General features: G+C 43.9%; 6 protein-coding genes across 9 annotated transcripts; 2 read left to right on the top strand and 4 right to left on the bottom strand.

Annotated features, from left to right (window-relative positions):
- Nucleotides 1-3: 3 nt before the first annotated feature.
- Nucleotides 4-2022, bottom strand: LOC117786348 (SPRY domain-containing SOCS box protein 3). 3 transcript variants are annotated; one of them, XM_034624548.1, is made up of 3 exons: nt 1576-2010; nt 762-1323; nt 4-215 (listed from the first exon to the last, which is right to left on the bottom strand). In XM_034624548.1, the coding sequence occupies exons 1-3, from the start codon at nt 1900-1902 to the stop codon at nt 73-75; spliced, it is 1032 nt and encodes a 343-aa protein (XP_034480439.1). In that variant the 5' UTR covers nt 1903-2010; the 3' UTR covers nt 4-72. The 3 variants fall into 3 exon arrangements, with proteins under 3 accessions (XP_034480439.1, XP_034480440.1, XP_034480441.1); XM_034624549.1 differs by lacking the exon at nt 4-215 and adding an exon at nt 385-593 and having other exon boundaries at nt 1576-2018; XM_034624550.1 differs by lacking the exon at nt 4-215 and having other exon boundaries at nt 867-1067; nt 1159-1323; nt 1576-2022.
- Nucleotides 2023-2699: 677 nt separating this feature from the next.
- Nucleotides 2700-9669, top strand: LOC117786575 (putative U5 small nuclear ribonucleoprotein 200 kDa helicase). The gene is made up of 6 exons (XM_034624905.1): nt 2700-2868; nt 2977-3672; nt 3724-8467; nt 8537-8711; nt 8783-9065; nt 9129-9669. The coding sequence occupies exons 1-6, from the start codon at nt 2824-2826 to the stop codon at nt 9612-9614; spliced, it is 6429 nt and encodes a 2142-aa protein (XP_034480796.1). The 5' UTR covers nt 2700-2823; the 3' UTR covers nt 9615-9669.
- LOC117786576 (PE-PGRS family protein PE_PGRS30) lies at nt 9658-10781 on the bottom strand. The gene is made up of 2 exons (XM_034624906.1): nt 10526-10781; nt 9658-10461 (listed from the first exon to the last, which is right to left on the bottom strand). The coding sequence occupies exons 1-2, from the start codon at nt 10632-10634 to the stop codon at nt 9863-9865; spliced, it is 708 nt and encodes a 235-aa protein (XP_034480797.1). The 5' UTR covers nt 10635-10781; the 3' UTR covers nt 9658-9862.
- Nucleotides 10782-11416: 635 nt separating this feature from the next.
- LOC117787034 (E3 ubiquitin-protein ligase NRDP1) lies at nt 11417-13375 on the bottom strand. Of its 2 annotated transcripts, none has more exons than XM_034625478.1 (5): nt 13124-13375; nt 12917-13059; nt 12268-12712; nt 12043-12208; nt 11417-11991 (listed from the first exon to the last, which is right to left on the bottom strand). In XM_034625478.1, exons 1-5 carry the CDS (start codon nt 13211-13213, stop codon nt 11873-11875), a joined length of 963 nt encoding a protein of 320 aa, XP_034481369.1. In that variant the 5' UTR covers nt 13214-13375; the 3' UTR covers nt 11417-11872. The 2 variants fall into 2 exon arrangements, with proteins under 2 accessions (XP_034481369.1, XP_034481370.1); XM_034625479.1 differs by having other exon boundaries at nt 11417-11976; nt 13124-13374.
- A 437-nt stretch (nt 13376-13812) lies between these two features.
- Nucleotides 13813-14870, bottom strand: LOC117787165 (group XIIA secretory phospholipase A2). The gene is made up of 2 exons (XM_034625612.1): nt 14489-14870; nt 13813-14410 (listed from the first exon to the last, which is right to left on the bottom strand). The coding sequence occupies exons 1-2, from the start codon at nt 14736-14738 to the stop codon at nt 13980-13982; spliced, it is 681 nt and encodes a 226-aa protein (XP_034481503.1). The 5' UTR covers nt 14739-14870; the 3' UTR covers nt 13813-13979.
- Nucleotides 14871-15033: 163 nt separating this feature from the next.
- On the top strand, nt 15034-16313 carry LOC117787259. The gene is made up of 2 exons (XM_034625741.1): nt 15034-15288; nt 15344-16313. Exons 1-2 carry the CDS (start codon nt 15089-15091, stop codon nt 16263-16265), a joined length of 1122 nt encoding a protein of 373 aa, XP_034481632.1. The 5' UTR covers nt 15034-15088; the 3' UTR covers nt 16266-16313.
- Nucleotides 16314-16733: the final 420 nt, after the last annotated feature.

Raw genomic sequence — 16733 nt, 5'->3', positions numbered from 1 at the left:
ATACATGTATTTAAAGTACATTTCTTTTGTTCAATAAATGCCAAGAAACAAGGGTACGAAACCGAAATGAGCCTACAATAAATAATGAAAGTATTCATCACAGAACTCGTGTATAGAAGCCGCATACTCCTCATCGCCGCTGTCATTACGTCTCAGCGGTATTTTATGGGCATTCGCATATAGATCCTCCTCATCGATGTTGACATCATCGCTTTCTGTAAAGTATGAAATATGTTTAATTAACTGTCAATTGTATAGGTTGAGAAAAAGAAAAAAAAACAGTTGCCGCTTAATTTTGATTTGTGTCCAAAAACAAAGTTCTAGAAGTTTACTATATGACTAACAATTCTCGACTTAATCAAATACAAAATGCATATAAAGTTCTTTATTATTAGTCAGAATGTGTAAATAGTTGTTTATTTTGATTTATTTTTGCTTAGAGAAATGTAATGTCTTATTATGGTCTTATCATTACATTACATGTTTATTTAACAGATAAGATAATTACTTTATAAATATTTGGTGTAAATATTAGATGGAATCATAAACAGCTATCACCACGGATAATGTTATTCAATGGTCTGCTCTTAACCCTGATTATAAGAGTTATTCGTAAAAAGTAAAAGAAAATGAAGTTCATTTATTATTATTAACAAACTGATACAATTCCAATCAAGAGGAAGAAAAGCTACGCTTAAATTTATTAATAGCATAGGAAATACATTGTTCAGATATCGTGTGTAGGTTTCCTATTAACTCACCTCTATACTTTTGTTTTCTCCCCAAGCGTAACTTGGAACTTGACAGCACCGCCTCATCGCCCAGATCGAGTTCGTAATCTGTAGAGGACCGGGAGTAACGCACGGGAGGAGCTAGAAACCAATACGACTGCATGATGCTCTTCAAGCCAGGCATTTGCCGCAGTTCTTCCAGTTTCTCTGGATGCTTTACAAGCGATTGAAATGCTCTCAGCTGTAACGTTGCCGGCTGCGATGTGGAGTTAATCAAGCGTATGACTGACTTGGCAGCTGTGGAACAGACCATTGGATAGATTTTGACATGCGGATCTGTTGGAATATTCGTGTAGGCAACGCCCAATGAACGACGATTCAAATAGAACTCCAAATGGCCACGAGTGCGATCCAAAAAGATACCCACCAGGCAGCCCTGTGAAAACTTTTGGCCATAGGGCAACTGATCGCCGCAGTGCTGGATTTTGCCATTGTATGAATAGCCCCAGGATTGTGCATTTGTGCCCAATGCGGAGACAAAATGAAATTTAAACTGCTCCAGATTAACGCTATCGGTGCCTATGCCAAACATCTAGATGAGATAGAAATTAATAACATGAAGAAATAGTACAATACAATACATTTTGTGTGAATGAATGGATTAGAATGAGGAATGGATTGGCTTATCAGTTCAACTCTGGCATTGCTCAACCATGCACTGATTTCCTCATTTCCACTCTGACAGTAAAAGTGCCCCTATTACATGTCTTATCTATGAAATGTTGCTTATCTTGAGACTATTTTAATCCATGCAGATAGATGCACTCCACTCCACTCCACTCACCACATCTGTGCCCGCTAGCGCTGTAATAACACGCATCTCCCAGAAATGCACTTTGTCGTGCTGCAGCGGCTGCTCCCCGCGTGCAATGGCCGTGCCCTGACTGTATGTGGGATGGAATATGATATTTCTGCCAACGATGTGCGCATCGGATTCGTCATCTTTATACCATTGCCACTGCAAGCCGTTGCCACTGTCCTCACCACAGCGGCACGTCACCATATCGGGTATATTGCCTTTGTGATTCGCCACATCGATGGAGCTGGGAAAGCGACAATCGCAGAAGCCGGGACATCGGAGATCCTGATTTGTACTTGGCATTGGTAGCATTCTGATATGTTTCTGCTTCTTATGATTATTGATTGGCCCAGATTCGTTCCGTTACCGTATCATACGCTAACGAGGTCGCCGAGCAACTGATTTTCTTATCGATTTGTTGCTCAATTTATTACAATTTACAAGAGAGCGCCGTTTGTTTACTTTATTTACACTGTTGCCTTAACCTAAAAACGGGCTGGCAGTCTTTAACTAAAAACGGGTTGGCAGGCTTGGCTCTCGGACTCAAGCCCTTTTTTTTATTGTGATCAATTTCCAAAATGGGCTTAAATATAAAAACTTGTATAGTTTTAAAGCAGAAATTTTTTCAAAATTTTTTTTTGAGAATTTTGGAACTAACTAAACCTTGTTACACAACTTCTTGACCTGAGGCACAACGAACGCCTAGCATTCTAAAAAGTTTACCATTATTTTTATCTAATTTCGAATTAAAAAAATAAATTAAATTTGTTAAGTTTTTGCTAAGTTATTGCTTAAAAATTAACAAAACTTAAATTACGCGCCGTTTAGATTGTGATCAAAACTAGCTATAAAATAGCCAAGTGGTAACAGTGGTGACTAGAGCAAACAGTGTTGACAAATGCATTAAAATCTATCGCCCGACCGCCACGAAAGTAGAAGGAATGCAAAATGCGAAATTCGAAAAAATTATGCAATAACTTTCAAAATTCTATCTTAAATAAAATGCCATTTTTTCCAAAAAAAATTCCATTGGAAAACGATCTCTAACATGAAAAAGTATTATTCACGAACTCCAAGGTCTGGCAGCGTTCAAATAAACGGAAATTTTTTCTGCCAGGTGGCAACGTCTTGCAAAAAGCAGAAAAAAGTGCAGCAGAGTGAATTTTTATGCTAAAATATTGTTAAAAATAAGTGAATTGTGCAGTAAAAACGAAAAGAAAACATTAAGAAAACATGGCGGATGCCGCTGCACGTCAACTGCAGTACGAGTACAAAGCGGTAAGTATCTGAAAAGTGTTTGCAAAAAAAATGCCGCCACATGCGGTAAACGTTTGCCGAAAAAAGTTTGTTGATTTTAACATTGCCTATTTTTTATTTTTTTGGTAGAACTCGAATCTTGTGCTGCAAGCTGATGTTCGTCTAATCGAACGTCCACGACGCGATGAAGCCACAGGTGAGGTGTGCTCCTTGGTGGGCAAATTGGATGGCACCCGGATGGGCGATCGCTATCAACGCACAAAACCGGAGAAAACGGAGGAGCGCAAAGTGAAGCGGCAGAAACGTGACGAGGCACAGTACGATTTTGAGCGAATGAAAGGTGCTACGCTGCTCTCGGAAGGCATTGACGAAATGGTTGGCATTGTTTACCGCCCCAAGACGCAGGAGACGCGTCAGACCTACGAAGTCCTGCTCAGTTTCATACAGGAAGCTCTGGGCGACCAGCCGCGTGATATCCTTTGCGGTGCAGCTGATGAAATTCTCGCTGTCCTCAAAAATGATCGACTCAAGGATCGTGAGCGTAAACGTGATGTAGACAGTTTGTTGGGTGAAGTAACCGACGAGCGATTTGCATTGTTGGTCAATCTGGGCAAGAAGATCACTGACTTTGGCAGTGATGCTGTAAATGCACTCACAGCAGCAACAAACAATGAAGAACAAATTGACGAGACCTACGGCATCAATGTGCAATTCGAGGAGTCGGAGGAGGAGAGCGACAATGACATGTACGGCGAGATACGCGACGATGATGCACAGGACGAGGGCGAGGAAGCTCGCATTGATCACACACTGCATGCCGAGAATGTAAGTATTATTAAGGGACGTATAGAATTCTTCTCATATTTCAATTCACAGCTCGCTAGCGAAGAGGCCGCCAGCAATGTGAAGAAGGATCGATCGCTTCATCCGCTGGACATTGATGCCTACTGGCTGCAGCGTTGCCTCAGCAAGTACTACAAGGATGCAATGGTCTCCCAGAGCAAGGCAGCAGATGTGCTCAAGATATTGAAGGATGCCGCCGACGAGCGTGACTGTGAAAATCAGCTTGTGCTGCTGCTGGGCTACGATTGCTTTGACTTTATCAAGCAGCTGAAACTGAATCGCCAGATGATACTCTACTGTACCATGTTGGCATCCGCTCAAACGGACAGCGAGCGTCAGCGGATACGTGAGAAGATGCGGGGAAATACAGCGCTGGCCAAAATCTTGCGACAACTGGACACGGGCAAGGCCGATGAGCAGGAGGAAGCGGATGCGCGTGCTCATAAGCGTGGCAAGGGCGATGCCGATGATGGTGGAGCAGCTGCTGCCGGTCAAGTCGCCGGAGTGCGACAATTACTGGAGCTGGATGAGTTGGCCTTTACCCAGGGTTCGCATTTTATGGCCAACAAACGTTGTCAGTTGCCCGATGGTAGTTACCGTAAGCAGCGCAAGGGCTACGAGGAAGTCCATGTTCCCGCTCTGAAACAAGTCGCCTTCGATGCCAATGAGGAGCTGCAACCGATCGACAAGCTGCCCAAGTATGTGCAACCTGTTTTCGAGGGATTCAAGACACTGAATCGCATTCAGAGTCGTCTCTACAAGGCTGCCTTGGACACGGATGAGAACATGCTTCTGTGTGCACCCACTGGAGCGGGTAAAACCAATGTCGCTTTGCTCACAATGATGCGAGAAATTGGCAAGCATATCAATGAGAATGGCACCATTAATGCGCAGGATTTCAAGATCATTTACGTGGCGCCCATGAAATCGTTGGTACAGGAAATGGTTGGTAACTTTGGCCGCCGTCTCGCCTGCTATAATCTGACCGTGTCCGAGTTGACGGGAGATCATCAGCTAACACGTGAGCAAATTGCCGCCACCCAGGTGATTGTGTGCACGCCGGAGAAGTGGGATATTATAACACGAAAGGGCGGAGAACGGACATTCGTGAGTTTGGTGCGTCTCGTGATTATCGATGAGATTCATCTGTTGCACGATGAACGTGGTCCAGTGTTGGAGGCTCTTGTGGCTCGTACCATACGCAATATTGAGTCAACGCAGGAGGATGTGCGTCTGGTGGGCTTGTCTGCCACATTGCCCAATTATCAGGATGTTGCCACATTCCTGCGCGTCAAACCCGACAAGGGACTCTTCTACTTTGACAACAGCTATCGTCCGGTGGCTCTGGAACAGCAATACATTGGTGTGACGGAGAAGAAGGCCCTCAAGCGTTTCCAGGTCATGAATGAGATTGTCTACGAAAAGACCATGGAGCATGCGGGTCGCAATCAAGTCCTGGTCTTTGTGCATTCCCGTAAGGAAACGGGGAAAACGGCACGAGCAGTGCGTGACATGTGCCTGGAGCAGGACACGCTGGGAAGCTTCCTGCGGGAGGGATCAGCCAGCATGGAAGTCTTACGCACTGAAGCCGAGCAGGTGAAGAACACAGAGTTGAAGGAACTGCTGCCATATGGATTTGCCATACATCATGCTGGCATGACACGTGTGGATCGTACACTGGTCGAGGATCTATTTGCAGATCGGCACATTCAGGTGTTGGTGTCGACGGCTACTCTGGCCTGGGGTGTCAATTTGCCCGCGCACACGGTCATCATCAAGGGCACCCAGGTGTACAATCCAGAGAAGGGACGCTGGGTGGAGCTTAGCGCCTTGGATGTGCTCCAGATGTTGGGACGTGCCGGTCGTCCACAATACGATACCAAGGGTGAGGGTATCCTTATCACGAATCACAGTGAGCTGCAGTTTTATCTGTCGCTGCTGAATCAACAGTTGCCCATTGAGTCACAGTTCATCTCGAAGCTGCCGGACATGCTGAATGCCGAGATTGTCCTGGGCACAGTGCAGCATCTGCAGGATGCAGTTAACTGGTTGGGCTACACTTATCTATACATACGTATGCTAAGGAATCCCACCTTGTATGGTGTCTCGCATGATGCCATTGAGGCGGATCCGTTGCTGGAACAACATCGAGCTGATCTGTTGCACACGGCTGCCTGTTGCTTGGAGAGAAGCGGTCTAGTTAAATATGAACGGAAGACGGGACACTTTCAGGTCACCGATCTGGGACGCATTGCATCGCATTATTATTTAACCCATGAGACAATGTTAACCTACAATCAGTTGTTGAAGCAAACGCTTAGCGAGATTGAGCTATTCCGCGTCTTTTCGCTCTCCTCCGAGTTCCGTCACATCTCGGTGCGCGAGGAGGAGAAACTGGAACTGCAGAAGCTGATGGAACGCGTGCCCATACCCATCAAGGAGTCCATTGAGGAGCATAGCGCCAAGGTGAACGTGTTGCTACAGGCCTACATCTCGCAACTGAAGCTGGAGGGATTTGCCTTGATGTCCGACATGGTATTCATAACACAATCCGCGGCACGTCTCATGCGTGCCATCTTTGAGATTGTCCTGACCCGTGGATGGGCTCAGTTGGCGGATAAAACGTTGACGCTCTGCAAGATGATCGATCGTCGCATGTGGCAATCGATGACCCCGTTGCGTCAATTCAAAAAGATGCCGGAAGAAATTGCCAAGAAGCTGGAGAAGAAACACTTTCCCTGGTCACGTCTCTATGATCTGGAACCCCATGAACTGGGTGAATTGATACGCGTGCCAAAGCTGGGCAAGACCATACACAAGTTTGTCCATCAGTTTCCCAAGCTTGAGCTATCCACGCACATTCAACCCATTACCCGAGCCACCTTAAGGGTGGAGCTCACGATTACTCCAGATTTTCAATGGGATGAGAAGGTGCACGGCCAGTCGGAGGGATTTTGGGTGTTGATCGAGGATGTGGACTCGGAGCTGATACTGCACCATGAGTTCTTTCTGTTGAAGCAGAAATATGCCCAGGATGAGCATCAATTAAAGTTCTTTGTGCCCGTTTTTGAGCCATTGCCACCACAATATTTCCTGAGGATTGTCTCAGATCGTTGGATTGGGGCCGAGACCCAGTTGCCGGTATCCTTTAGGCATCTCATACTGCCCGAGAAGAATATGCCGCCCACGGAGCTACTTGATCTTCAACCGTTGCCCATTAGCGCACTGCGTCAACCGAAATTTGAGGCATTCTATGCGAGCCGCAAGTTCCAGCAATTCAATCCGATCCAGACGCAGGTCTTCAATGCCGTCTACAACAGTGATGACAATGTATTTGTGGGTGCTCCAACTGGATCGGGCAAGATGACTATTGCCGAGTTTGCCATAATGCGTTTGTTCAGCCAAAGCATCGACGGACGTTGCGTTTATCTCGTTTCCCAGGAGACTCTCGCTGATTTGGTATTTGCCGATTGGCATGAGAAGTTTGGAGCGCTGGACATAAAGGTGGTTAAGTTGACGGGTGAAACGGGCACGGATCTAAAGCTAATTGCCAAGGGACAGCTGGTTATAACCACAGCAGATAAATGGGATGTGTTGTCGCGTCGCTGGAAGCAGCGCAAGAACGTCCAGCAGGTCAATCTCTTCATTGTCGATGAACTGCAGCTGGTGGGCGGTGAGGAGGGACCCGTAATGGAGATCGTTTGCTCCCGCATGCGTTACATTAGCTCACAGATTGAGAAACAGATTCGCATTGTGGCTCTGTCCGCATCTTTGACCGATGCAAGGGATGTGGCCCAATGGCTGGGTTGTAATCCCAATGCCACCTTCAATTTCCATCCCAGTGTGCGTCCCATACCACTGGAGCTGCACATCCAGGGATTCAATGTTACCCACAATGCCACTCGCATTGCGACCATGTCAAAGCCCGTCTACAATGCTATCCTCAAATACAGCGCCGATAAGCCGGTGATTGTGTTTGTCTCATCCAGGAAACAGGCGCGTCTCACGGCCATCGATATTGTGACGTATGCTGCCTCAGATCTGCAGCCGAATCGCTTCTTCCTGGCGGAGGAGGAGAGTATTCAGCCGTTCCTGGAACGCATGTCGGATATAACGTTAAAGGAAACGATTGTCCAGGGTGTGGCCTATCTCCACGAGGGGCTGTCCGCCTCGGATCGTCGTGTAGTCGAGCAGCTCTTCACGGCGGGAGCCTTTCAACTGGTTGTCGTCTCCCGGGACATGTGCTGGGGCATGAGCATCTCGTCACATCTCGCTATTATCATGGACACACAGTTTTATAATGGCAAGAATCATTCGTATGAGGATTATCCCATTACGGATGTGCTCCAAATGATTGGACGCGCGAATCGAACCAAAGATGCCGATGCCAAGTGTGTGCTAATGTGTCAGAGTTCCAAGAAGGATTTCTTCAAGAAGTTCATCAACGAACCGCTGCCCATCGAGAGTCATTTAGATCATCGCATGCACGACCATTTCAATGCCGAGGTTGTCACCAAAACCATTGAGAACAAACAGGATGCCGTCGATTATCTAACATGGACATTCCTCTATCGCCGATTAACCCAGAATCCCAACTATTACAATCTACAGGGCGTCACGCATCGCCATCTGTCTGATCATCTGTCCGAGCTGGTGGAGAACACGCTCAGTGATCTGGAGCAATCCAAGTGCATTAGTGTCGAGGATGATATGGACACATTGCCACTGAATCTGGGCATGATTGCCGCCTACTATTACATCAACTATACAACGATTGGTATGTGAATTGTAAATATATTCTTAGATTTATTTATTTCTAATTGTTTTTGTTATTATTTCCATACAGAGCTCTTCAGTTTGTCGTTGAACAGTAAGACCAAGGTTCGCGGTCTGCTCGAGATCATATCATCGGCAGCCGAGTATGAGGATGTTGTGGTGCGGCATCACGAGGAGAAGGTTCTGCGAAGACTCTCGCAGGGATTGCCCAACAAACTGACTGGACCCAATGAAACGGCGCCCAAGTAAATATAGTTATAGTTATATAGTTATTCCATTTAAAACGTAAATAATTTATATGCAAATTCTTTTGCAGATTTAATGATCCTCATATTAAAACGAACCTGTTGCTCCAGGCGCATCTATCGCGTCTGCAAGTGGAACCCGAACTCCAGGGAGATACTGAACAGATTCTAAGTAAGGCGATACGCTTAATCCAGGCTTGTGTGGATGTGTTGAGTTCCAATGGCTGGTTATCGCCAGCTGTGGCAGCTATGGAACTGGCACAGATGGTTACCCAAGCCATGTGGAGCAAGGACTCCTATCTGCGGCAGCTGCCACACTTTAATGCCGAGATTATCAAACGATGCACGGATAAGGTAAGCGATATAAGCCACAAAAATTAAATTCTATTTAAACTAATTGTTTATTGTCTATATTAGAAAATTGAAACTGTCTTTGACATTATGGAGCTGGAGGATGAGGATCGATCGCGCCTGCTACAACTGTCGGATGCACAAATGGCCGATGTGGCGAGATTCTGTAATCGTTATCCCAACATTGAGCTCAATTACGAAGTCGTGGATAAGGATCGCATTAATTCTGGATCAACGGTCAATGTGGTGGTGCAGCTGGAGCGTGAGGATGAGGTTACTGGTCCGGTGATTGCGCCGTTCTTCCCCCAGAAACGTGAGGAGGGCTGGTGGGTGGTCATTGGTGATCCCAAGACCAATTCCCTGCTTTCCATCAAACGCCTCACGTTGCAACAAAAGGCCAAGGTCAAATTGGACTTTGTGGCGCCAAGTCCGGGCAAACATGACTATACCCTGTACTATATGAGCGACTCCTACTTGGGCTGCGATCAGGAATACACATTCTCCATTGAAGTGGGCGACTTTCAATCGGAGAGCGAAAGTGAATCAGATTAAGCGTATAACCGATAAACCTAACGAACCAATAAAACCAAAACAATTTTTATCAAAATGACAGCTTATCGATATATTTCGGAGTACAAAGTGGCTTGTTAGTGCTGGCAAAACTGATATTTCTTGGTATATTTTCAGTGACTTCGATTTTATAAATAATTTCAAGTGTCATTCCAAAATAATTGCTTAAACGGATTTTTGAATGTTAGAATGTTTTTGAATCACAAAATATATGATACACTTAAATTCTTTTAACCACTCACAGACACGGCTCCGCCTCGGCTGGCGCCAGAATTTAGTCCATTATTGGCAAAACTATTTGTGGAGGCAAAATTGATTTGTTGACCATCGGGAAGGATAAAACCTAGACTGTGTGAAGCGCCCGCCGAATTGCTGTTGCCGAAGGGATTCTGCGACTGGGTGGCTGTACTGGCGGAGGTGCCACCAAAGGAGCCGTTAGCACCTTGTGACTGGAAACCCTGAGCTTGGCCAATGGCCGCTGAAGAGCCGCCGTTAAAAGTACCACTTGCGGCACCATTGGAGGCAGTCTGCTCCTGTCTGTAGCCATCGGAACCCAAAGGACCCAGTGGCTTCAGGTTTACATGGGCGTCGGCAGTGCCGCCATTGGGTCCGACACCAACGTTAACGCCGGATTGGGTGCGTCCAGCGCCGGCTTGGGTGCCAGCATTTACTTTCCGTTGACGCTTCACGCGCTTGTGCGCCGCGTAGGCGCCATTCAGAGTTGTCTCCAGTGCGGAACGCACACGTCTCACATTCTGACGCGCTTTAGGCTTAATATGCAGATTAGATTCCAATACAACCTCCTCGATGATGGTGGCACCATTGGCAGCTGTTATAATGACAGTTACATTTGCATTGATCGACAAGAATCGATTATCAATATTAATACTTACGCAATCCCTCCTGTACCTGCTTCTCGTTGCGCTGCCTCTGCTGCGGCGCAGCTGAAGTCGCTGCCAGGCAAACGATTGCCAAGATTAGCATACAAATTGACAAATTCATTTCGTTATTGAATTTATTTTTGGTTAATAGAAGACTAAGCACGTCCGACAGCTTCGAAGCGCCAGAAACGACTGTTGGAAGCTGACCGCGCCGCTTGCGGTTTATTCCACTAAAAACTCTCACTTTTCAAACGCCAGGGGGCGCCCCCTTTGTAGGTAAGCGTTAATTGAGCTTATAAATATTTAAATGTTATGATAATCAATTTTTTGGTATATGTAACAAAACAAAAGACCGAAAAAAAAATCAAAATTTAAACAACAATTTTTTTTTTATAAATTTTTTTTGTATAACATAAAAGGCGGAAAAAAACAAGTCTACAAAATTTGTAACCGGTTTCTCGTTTTTTCAAAGCTCATGCAGGAACTAGTTTGATTTTATAGCTGTTGTTTTTGTTGGAAGCTGCTTTTTAAATTTCCTTTTCTGGAACAGATGATGCCCAGAACTCTTAAAAATATATATAGATATCTGTGTGTGTGATTGTTAGTGCTTGCATTTGTAGTGGTGTGGGTCGGGGGCGACAGAGAGAATAGGCCATGCAACCCAGTGAACTTTTTAAAGCGATTGCGCAGCTGCTCCCAATGTTTCAGCTTTTCAGCTATTTAAACATTTTCAAAGCGATTAAAAATAGTTATTTAAATCCCATTTCTTTTTCAAGTCTTTTAAAAGTCAATGCTATATACAATTAAAATTCGAGTAAATTTTATTTTCTTAAAACTCATTTAATTTAATTAATAATTAAGTAAACGTTTAAAGTTTCCTAAATAAAATACACAAATAATTAATGATTGAATATAGATACAAATTCTATGCATCGACCGAAATTTAAAGTGAAAATTAACAAAAATTAGTTTGCTGAGATCTCTTAATTTTACAAATATTTTATGTTTGCTATGTTTACATGAATGTAAATGGAATATGCACATACATGATGAATGTACTTAAATAGAAATAATAATTGTAGTATAAATTTGTTTGCTACAACTTGAAAGTTGTCATGAGGCGCTTGAATGGTTTGTTTGTTTTTTCCCCGTTTCAGATGATTTCGAGAGTATCTTAATGATTACATGATTTATATGAGAATTGTGTTATTATATTATGCTTAAGACTTATGCATTAGGTCAAGGAAACAACAAAACTGAGCACTGTTTGATATACATGTAGTATTTAGTTTCTAATTATGTAGTTGAATGTAGCTGGTTTAGCTGCTCCTGCTGCTATTGTTGCTGCTTCTTCGAGAGCTATTCGATGCCATGCGCAAAGATCATAACCAGACCTGGTTCGACCATAACATCCTCAGTCATGTGGACGTTGTCACAGCTTAGCACAAGCACCGCCTGTTTGCCTGCAATGACAAAGCCTTTAATTAGTCGGGACAGATGCTTTTCGATGTTTTCGATCCAAAACTCACCTGGTATGCGCCGACAGATGTAATTATCATAGATCCGCCGATTGTTCTGACGCGTTTCCAGCGAACTCAAGCCGCGTGGCCAACGTCGCTCGTGACAGTTCTCCATCAGGCTATCCAGAATGTGAGGCGGGCAACCCGATTCCGACAATGCACGCTTAATCATAAGCTAAAAGAATTTAAATATATCTTTAGTATTTGTGGGATGTGCTGTTGAGCTTATCTCACCTGCAGCGCATCGTCGGGTGTGGAGATCATGCCGCCCCAGCGTGTTACACGCGCTCTAGCCAGGGCGCTGCTCCAGCGTATAACCTCGTCCCGCTCCATTTGATCAGCAATGGCGCGCATGGCCGGGTTAGACACGCGCATTGCTCGCATAAAATCCTTAAAGAGTTGCAACTCCCGCTTCAACTCGTTAATGGTCAGCTGTTGATCATTAAGCTCCGTCTTCAGTTGTCCCATTTTCTCCGTTTGCTTGACAATCAATGTGCGCAGCTCCCGCACACAATTGTGATCCTTCAGCTCGTCCTTCGGTATATCAAAGCCACAGCCCTTCTCACATGGAAACGGACGCTTTGGATTGTGTACGCACTCCTCCAAATGTGAATTGTAAGCATCCAATTTAAGCACAGCTGTGCACCCATAGGGCGCATTGTCGCAGGTAATCGACAGCCTATACATTAAACAATTATTAAATGATACTCTAGTACAGTGGCTCACAGCTTATTTCACTCAATGCATTTAAGTTCGCCTTTTATTTATATCACCTTCCCATCAAACTAATTTTAAATATGTTATGTGCAAGAGTTGTGGGTCAAATAAGCTGGCTGTCACTGTATATCAACTGTAAACTGGACCAGTGTGGGCGACTTCTTACCTGGACAGCAAGTTGCGCAATATGCGAGGCACTGCTCTCAAATTGGCTGTTGTTAGTGCATTTCGATCCACTGGACATGTGGGTTGCCGCGATAGCCACTCATTGATGCAGCCGCGACAGAAGGCATGCTCGCACATGACCGCCTAATCAAGCAATTGAAAATTTAAAATGTTACTCTTGAGGTTTTTGTTGTTGCTGTTGTCTAACCTGAAGCGGATCTTCCAGCACACCGGAACAAATCGGGCATGTGAGCTCCTCGTCCACCTCGCCTTGAAAGCGATTGACATCGTAGCCCATTGCAATCTTTATTTTATGTCTAGCTACATCAACATTTATTCAGTTTCTGAAAATTGCAAAATCTTTTTTTTTTTGCTTGCTGCCTGTGAAGTTTAAGTCAGTGCTGCCAACTTTTTAGAGGAAAAAAAAACAGTTTCTTTCTAGAGAGCATCCGACAAATAGCTAAAAGTGCGATGCAAAATAGCTAAAAAACCAGCCAAATTTTTTGTCATTTCCAAAAACGGCGTGGCAGTCTTGAATCACAGAAAAAGATTAACGATAGTGTAAACGTCTGGCAGCCTTTCTGTTCAATAAAAGTGCGATTGTAAAAACATAAGAATTATTTCAATATGGATCTTTTTCTGTAATTTTTTAAATTTTGAGGATAGAATTTCGTTGATATTTTTTCCGATTATCTGATATTTTTAAGTAGTTTTAGTGCAATTTCATAGTGTGAGCGTAGAGTGCTTAAAAATTTATAACTATAATTAAACTTATCGATAAAAGTGTACTAAATGTATATTGTAGACCCATAATGAGATCAAAAAACTAAGTGATATATTCATGGAGGGAAATTTCAAAACTACAAGAAGTTTTCCTATAAAATTAACAATTTACTTATGGTTTTTGGTTATTGTTTAATATATAAATACTGAGCCTATGCTCTTTTTGGCATAAAGCTTAGCAAATTCGTCAGGCGAATAAAATTAAAACTGCAACTAAAAACTAACACGAAACATCTACAAACGACAACAAATAACGTAAGATTCCATTTCCACAACCAGTGCTAAATTTCATTGCGATCCTTCCAGCCGTACTTTTGGCGTTGTTGTTTTTCTTTGCTATTCTTGTTGCTATTAAAATTAGTTAGTTTACTAGGCGCACAATAGCATGAACGCTGCTGGGAGTCCAGAAACGACCTACATCCTAGTGTTAGTGTGCCCGTAAATAGCATTTTGGCGGCCGCTTTGCATCCTTTGGTCATTAAATCGCTGGCAATAGACTCTTTATAGCTATCGCAGTATCTATATAGGCAACGCTTCAAGTCCAGATCGCAGAGTTCCTTATCGCTATTGCAGGTGTCATAGCAAATGTCGTGTGCATTGCAGCATGGCTCCATTTCCGCGGCGGGCAGATACTCTGTACTGATCCTCAAGCCCAGACTACCGCAACCGTCAGGGACGGGCGTGTAGAATTTATTTTGCACAGCGCGCGGTGCTAAAGACGAGAGACAGAAACACGTCAGTGTTACCACATTTACATAATGATTAATATCCATTTGCGTCAAACACTTACCCGTGCCCCCGCCATCCGGCACTGGGCACTGAAATACACAGTTTTCCTCAACTGCCGCATCAAAGACCTCATGGACGGTGCGAAATTTACGAACAACTGTGATGAAATTTTTGAAAACGTCACCAAATATTGCCTCAGCCGCAATGATGGCATCCCGAAGATGCACAATTGTGCTAGATCCGTATCCCGAGTATGCATATGTAAGAAATGTTAGCAGGTAAATAGCCAGCTTCATCCAGGAGAACTGCATTCTGGTTGTTTTATGTGCGTTTAGAGCTTTAAAGAATAATATACGCCGTTCAATGCACTGTTTACTAATTATGAATGTGTAGAGCTGTCCGGACCGGATATTTTGATGCAGCAAAATAAACAGCTGTGCAGTGCTGCAATCTTTTTAGAGGCAAAATAGCTAAACAGCTGTGCAATGCTGCAATCTTTTTAGAGGGAAAGTAGCTAAACCGCTGTCAACAGCTGCGATCAGCTGCTTATGTGAAAATTTTGGCAGTTCGCTCAGACGGTCACACTGGTGCCGGCAATAACAAACCGACAACTTTTGCGTAATTTTTATTGAATGCCATTTTAAGAAATATATTAAATTAAATGATGCTTTCAATAAACATAAAACGTGCGTTGCGTGCCTTAACAACTAATTGTGTGCGTCATTTAAGCAATCAACCCCCTCCCACGCTAGGAATTGTGAAAGATGCAGAGCAGCCCTTGGAATTACCGCCATATACTGATGAACAGCGTACGCAAATCTTGGACGCCATCAACAAAAACAGTGCCGAGCAGCTGCTAAGGTTCCTTTACTAATATTTACTTCAAGTCTCCGAATTAATCAAGTTTTACTTTTAGCTACGACATAACAAAGTCGCGAGTCATCAAACTGCAAACGTGGAAAGCTCGTAATGGGCCAATGTCTGAGCTAAACGATATACTTTATGTGGAGGGATTTGGATTAAAAGTGGCTACCAAGTTCTACAAAAGTCTTCTCGAGCCGGTTGCCAATCGTGAGATACGCGACAAAACTCAAAAGACTTCTCGCACGGCACCATTTATAACACCCACAATGGATGAGCAGCAGCGTCAGCAAATCACCTCCAGTGTCGGAGTACGGATAGGTGTCACCAGTGTTAGTTGGGCACGTTTGGAGCTACCAGAAAACACATGTGCTCCTTGTGTGCTCAGTCACTGGCAGCATCACGAGATAAACGACAAGAAACTGCATCTGGTCGAGCTGGTGCGCCGCTGTATCTATGTGGCACATCAAATCCCCCAGGCAGACTGCTATATTCTGGAGAATCCACAAATGGCACAGGCCAGCAGCAATCCCGGCAGCATTGATCAACAGAATGTGAACATTCAAAGGGCCCAAGTCACCGCAATCCTTAGCTATGCCTTGATGGCCCGAACGAGTCCTAACGAGACCACAACAAATCTGTTCTATCTGCGTCGGTTTCTTACAGCTCGTCTGTTTAATCATCTTGTGGGCACAGAACGCGTCTCATCCGAGGACACAATTCTGGACATGATGCGCACACACTACAACATGGAGGAACAGCCGGAGCATGGAGAGAAATTATATTTGTGTAACCAAGTGCAATTTCCTTCAAGTCTACGTGGTATGTACTCCAAGGTGGAACGCTATCAACGGGAGCTTCTCGGTCAGGCATTCCTCCTCAATTTGGCCTTTGTGCGTCTCGTGCTGCTTCAGGATCCTTCTAGCATAGCCAGCGTGTCGCGCAGCTCCAAAAAACTACCCATTGATCAGGAATAAGCACACATGTTATAGTCCATAGTATAGAAATAAATGTTTTATTTTAAATGTTTATTAATGGTTTAATTTTTGAATATAAACCGTGAAGTTGTGGAATTATAGAGCATGCAAGTTTTGTCGAATCGAACGCAGCTATTTGTTGTGCGTTTTGCGTGCTGGATATTTTGGCGTTTAAGGCTTGCGGCCACACTGCCAGTAATGCCAGAAAATTGTGAGCTAAAATAGCTAAATTGACAAAAAAAATTTAGAAACAGCTTAAAAAAAAATGTTCTAAAAATATTTATAATTTTTTGAAGATAGTTCTGACTCTTCATAGTATTCATATCATACGTATATTTAACATATAACGATATTTTGACGATGACATCCTTGAAAAAACCTTTACATTTTTCTCATATCATCTCAATAAATTTATCAGCTTTTGCATTTGTAAAATGTATAAGATTTTAAAGAAATAATATAAAAAAA

This window comes from Drosophila innubila (genome assembly GCF_004354385.1).
Source record: "Drosophila innubila isolate TH190305 chromosome 3L unlocalized genomic scaffold, UK_Dinn_1.0 0_D_3L, whole genome shotgun sequence".
In the NCBI taxonomy this organism is placed as follows: Eukaryota; Metazoa; Arthropoda; class Insecta; order Diptera; family Drosophilidae; genus Drosophila; species Drosophila innubila.
This window is presented reverse-complemented; position numbering and strand designations above follow the sequence as displayed.

What these genes read in the sequence shown, in the direction of transcription:
- LOC117786576 (XM_034624906.1), bottom strand. Translation starts at nt 10,634, where the DNA reads ATGAATTTGTCAATTTGTATGCTAATCTTGGCAATCGTTTGCCTGGCA. An exon ending in GCAGGTACAGGAGGGATTGC is followed by an intron (nt 10,462 to 10,525) that starts GTAAGTATTAAT and finishes TCATTATAACAG; the next exon opens with CTGCCAATGGTGCCACCATC.
- LOC117787259 (XM_034625741.1), top strand. Translation starts at nt 15,089, where the DNA reads ATGATGCTTTCAATAAACATAAAACGTGCGTTGCGTGCCTTAACAACT. An exon ending in AGTGCCGAGCAGCTGCTAAG is followed by an intron (nt 15,289 to 15,343) that starts GTTCCTTTACTA and finishes TTTTACTTTTAG; the next exon opens with CTACGACATAACAAAGTCGC.
- LOC117787034 (XM_034625478.1), bottom strand. Translation starts at nt 13,213, where the DNA reads ATGGGCTACGATGTCAATCGCTTTCAAGGCGAGGTGGACGAGGAGCTC. An exon ending in TGCTGGAAGATCCGCTTCAG is followed by an intron (nt 13,060 to 13,123) that starts GTTAGACAACAG and finishes TTGCTTGATTAG; the next exon opens with GCGGTCATGTGCGAGCATGC. An exon ending in TTGCGCAACTTGCTGTCCAG is followed by an intron (nt 12,713 to 12,916) that starts GTAAGAAGTCGC and finishes TTTAATGTATAG; the next exon opens with GCTGTCGATTACCTGCGACA.
- LOC117786575 (XM_034624905.1), top strand. Translation starts at nt 2,824, where the DNA reads ATGGCGGATGCCGCTGCACGTCAACTGCAGTACGAGTACAAAGCG. An exon ending in ACACACTGCATGCCGAGAAT is followed by an intron (nt 3,673 to 3,723) that starts GTAAGTATTATT and finishes TTCAATTCACAG; the next exon opens with CTCGCTAGCGAAGAGGCCGC. An exon ending in CCCAATGAAACGGCGCCCAA is followed by an intron (nt 8,712 to 8,782) that starts GTAAATATAGTT and finishes ATTCTTTTGCAG; the next exon opens with ATTTAATGATCCTCATATTA.
- LOC117786348 (XM_034624548.1), bottom strand. Translation starts at nt 1,902, where the DNA reads ATGCTACCAATGCCAAGTACAAATCAGGATCTCCGATGTCCCGGCTTC. An exon ending in CGCTAGCGGGCACAGATGTG is followed by an intron (nt 1,324 to 1,575) that starts GTGAGTGGAGTG and finishes TATCTCATCTAG; the next exon opens with ATGTTTGGCATAGGCACCGA. An exon ending in GAGAAAACAAAAGTATAGAG is followed by an intron (nt 216 to 761) that starts GTGAGTTAATAG and finishes CATACTTTACAG; the next exon opens with AAAGCGATGATGTCAACATC.
- LOC117787165 (XM_034625612.1), bottom strand. Translation starts at nt 14,738, where the DNA reads ATGCAGTTCTCCTGGATGAAGCTGGCTATTTACCTGCTAACATTTCTT. An exon ending in GCCGGATGGCGGGGGCACGG is followed by an intron (nt 14,411 to 14,488) that starts GTAAGTGTTTGA and finishes TCTCGTCTTTAG; the next exon opens with CACCGCGCGCTGTGCAAAAT.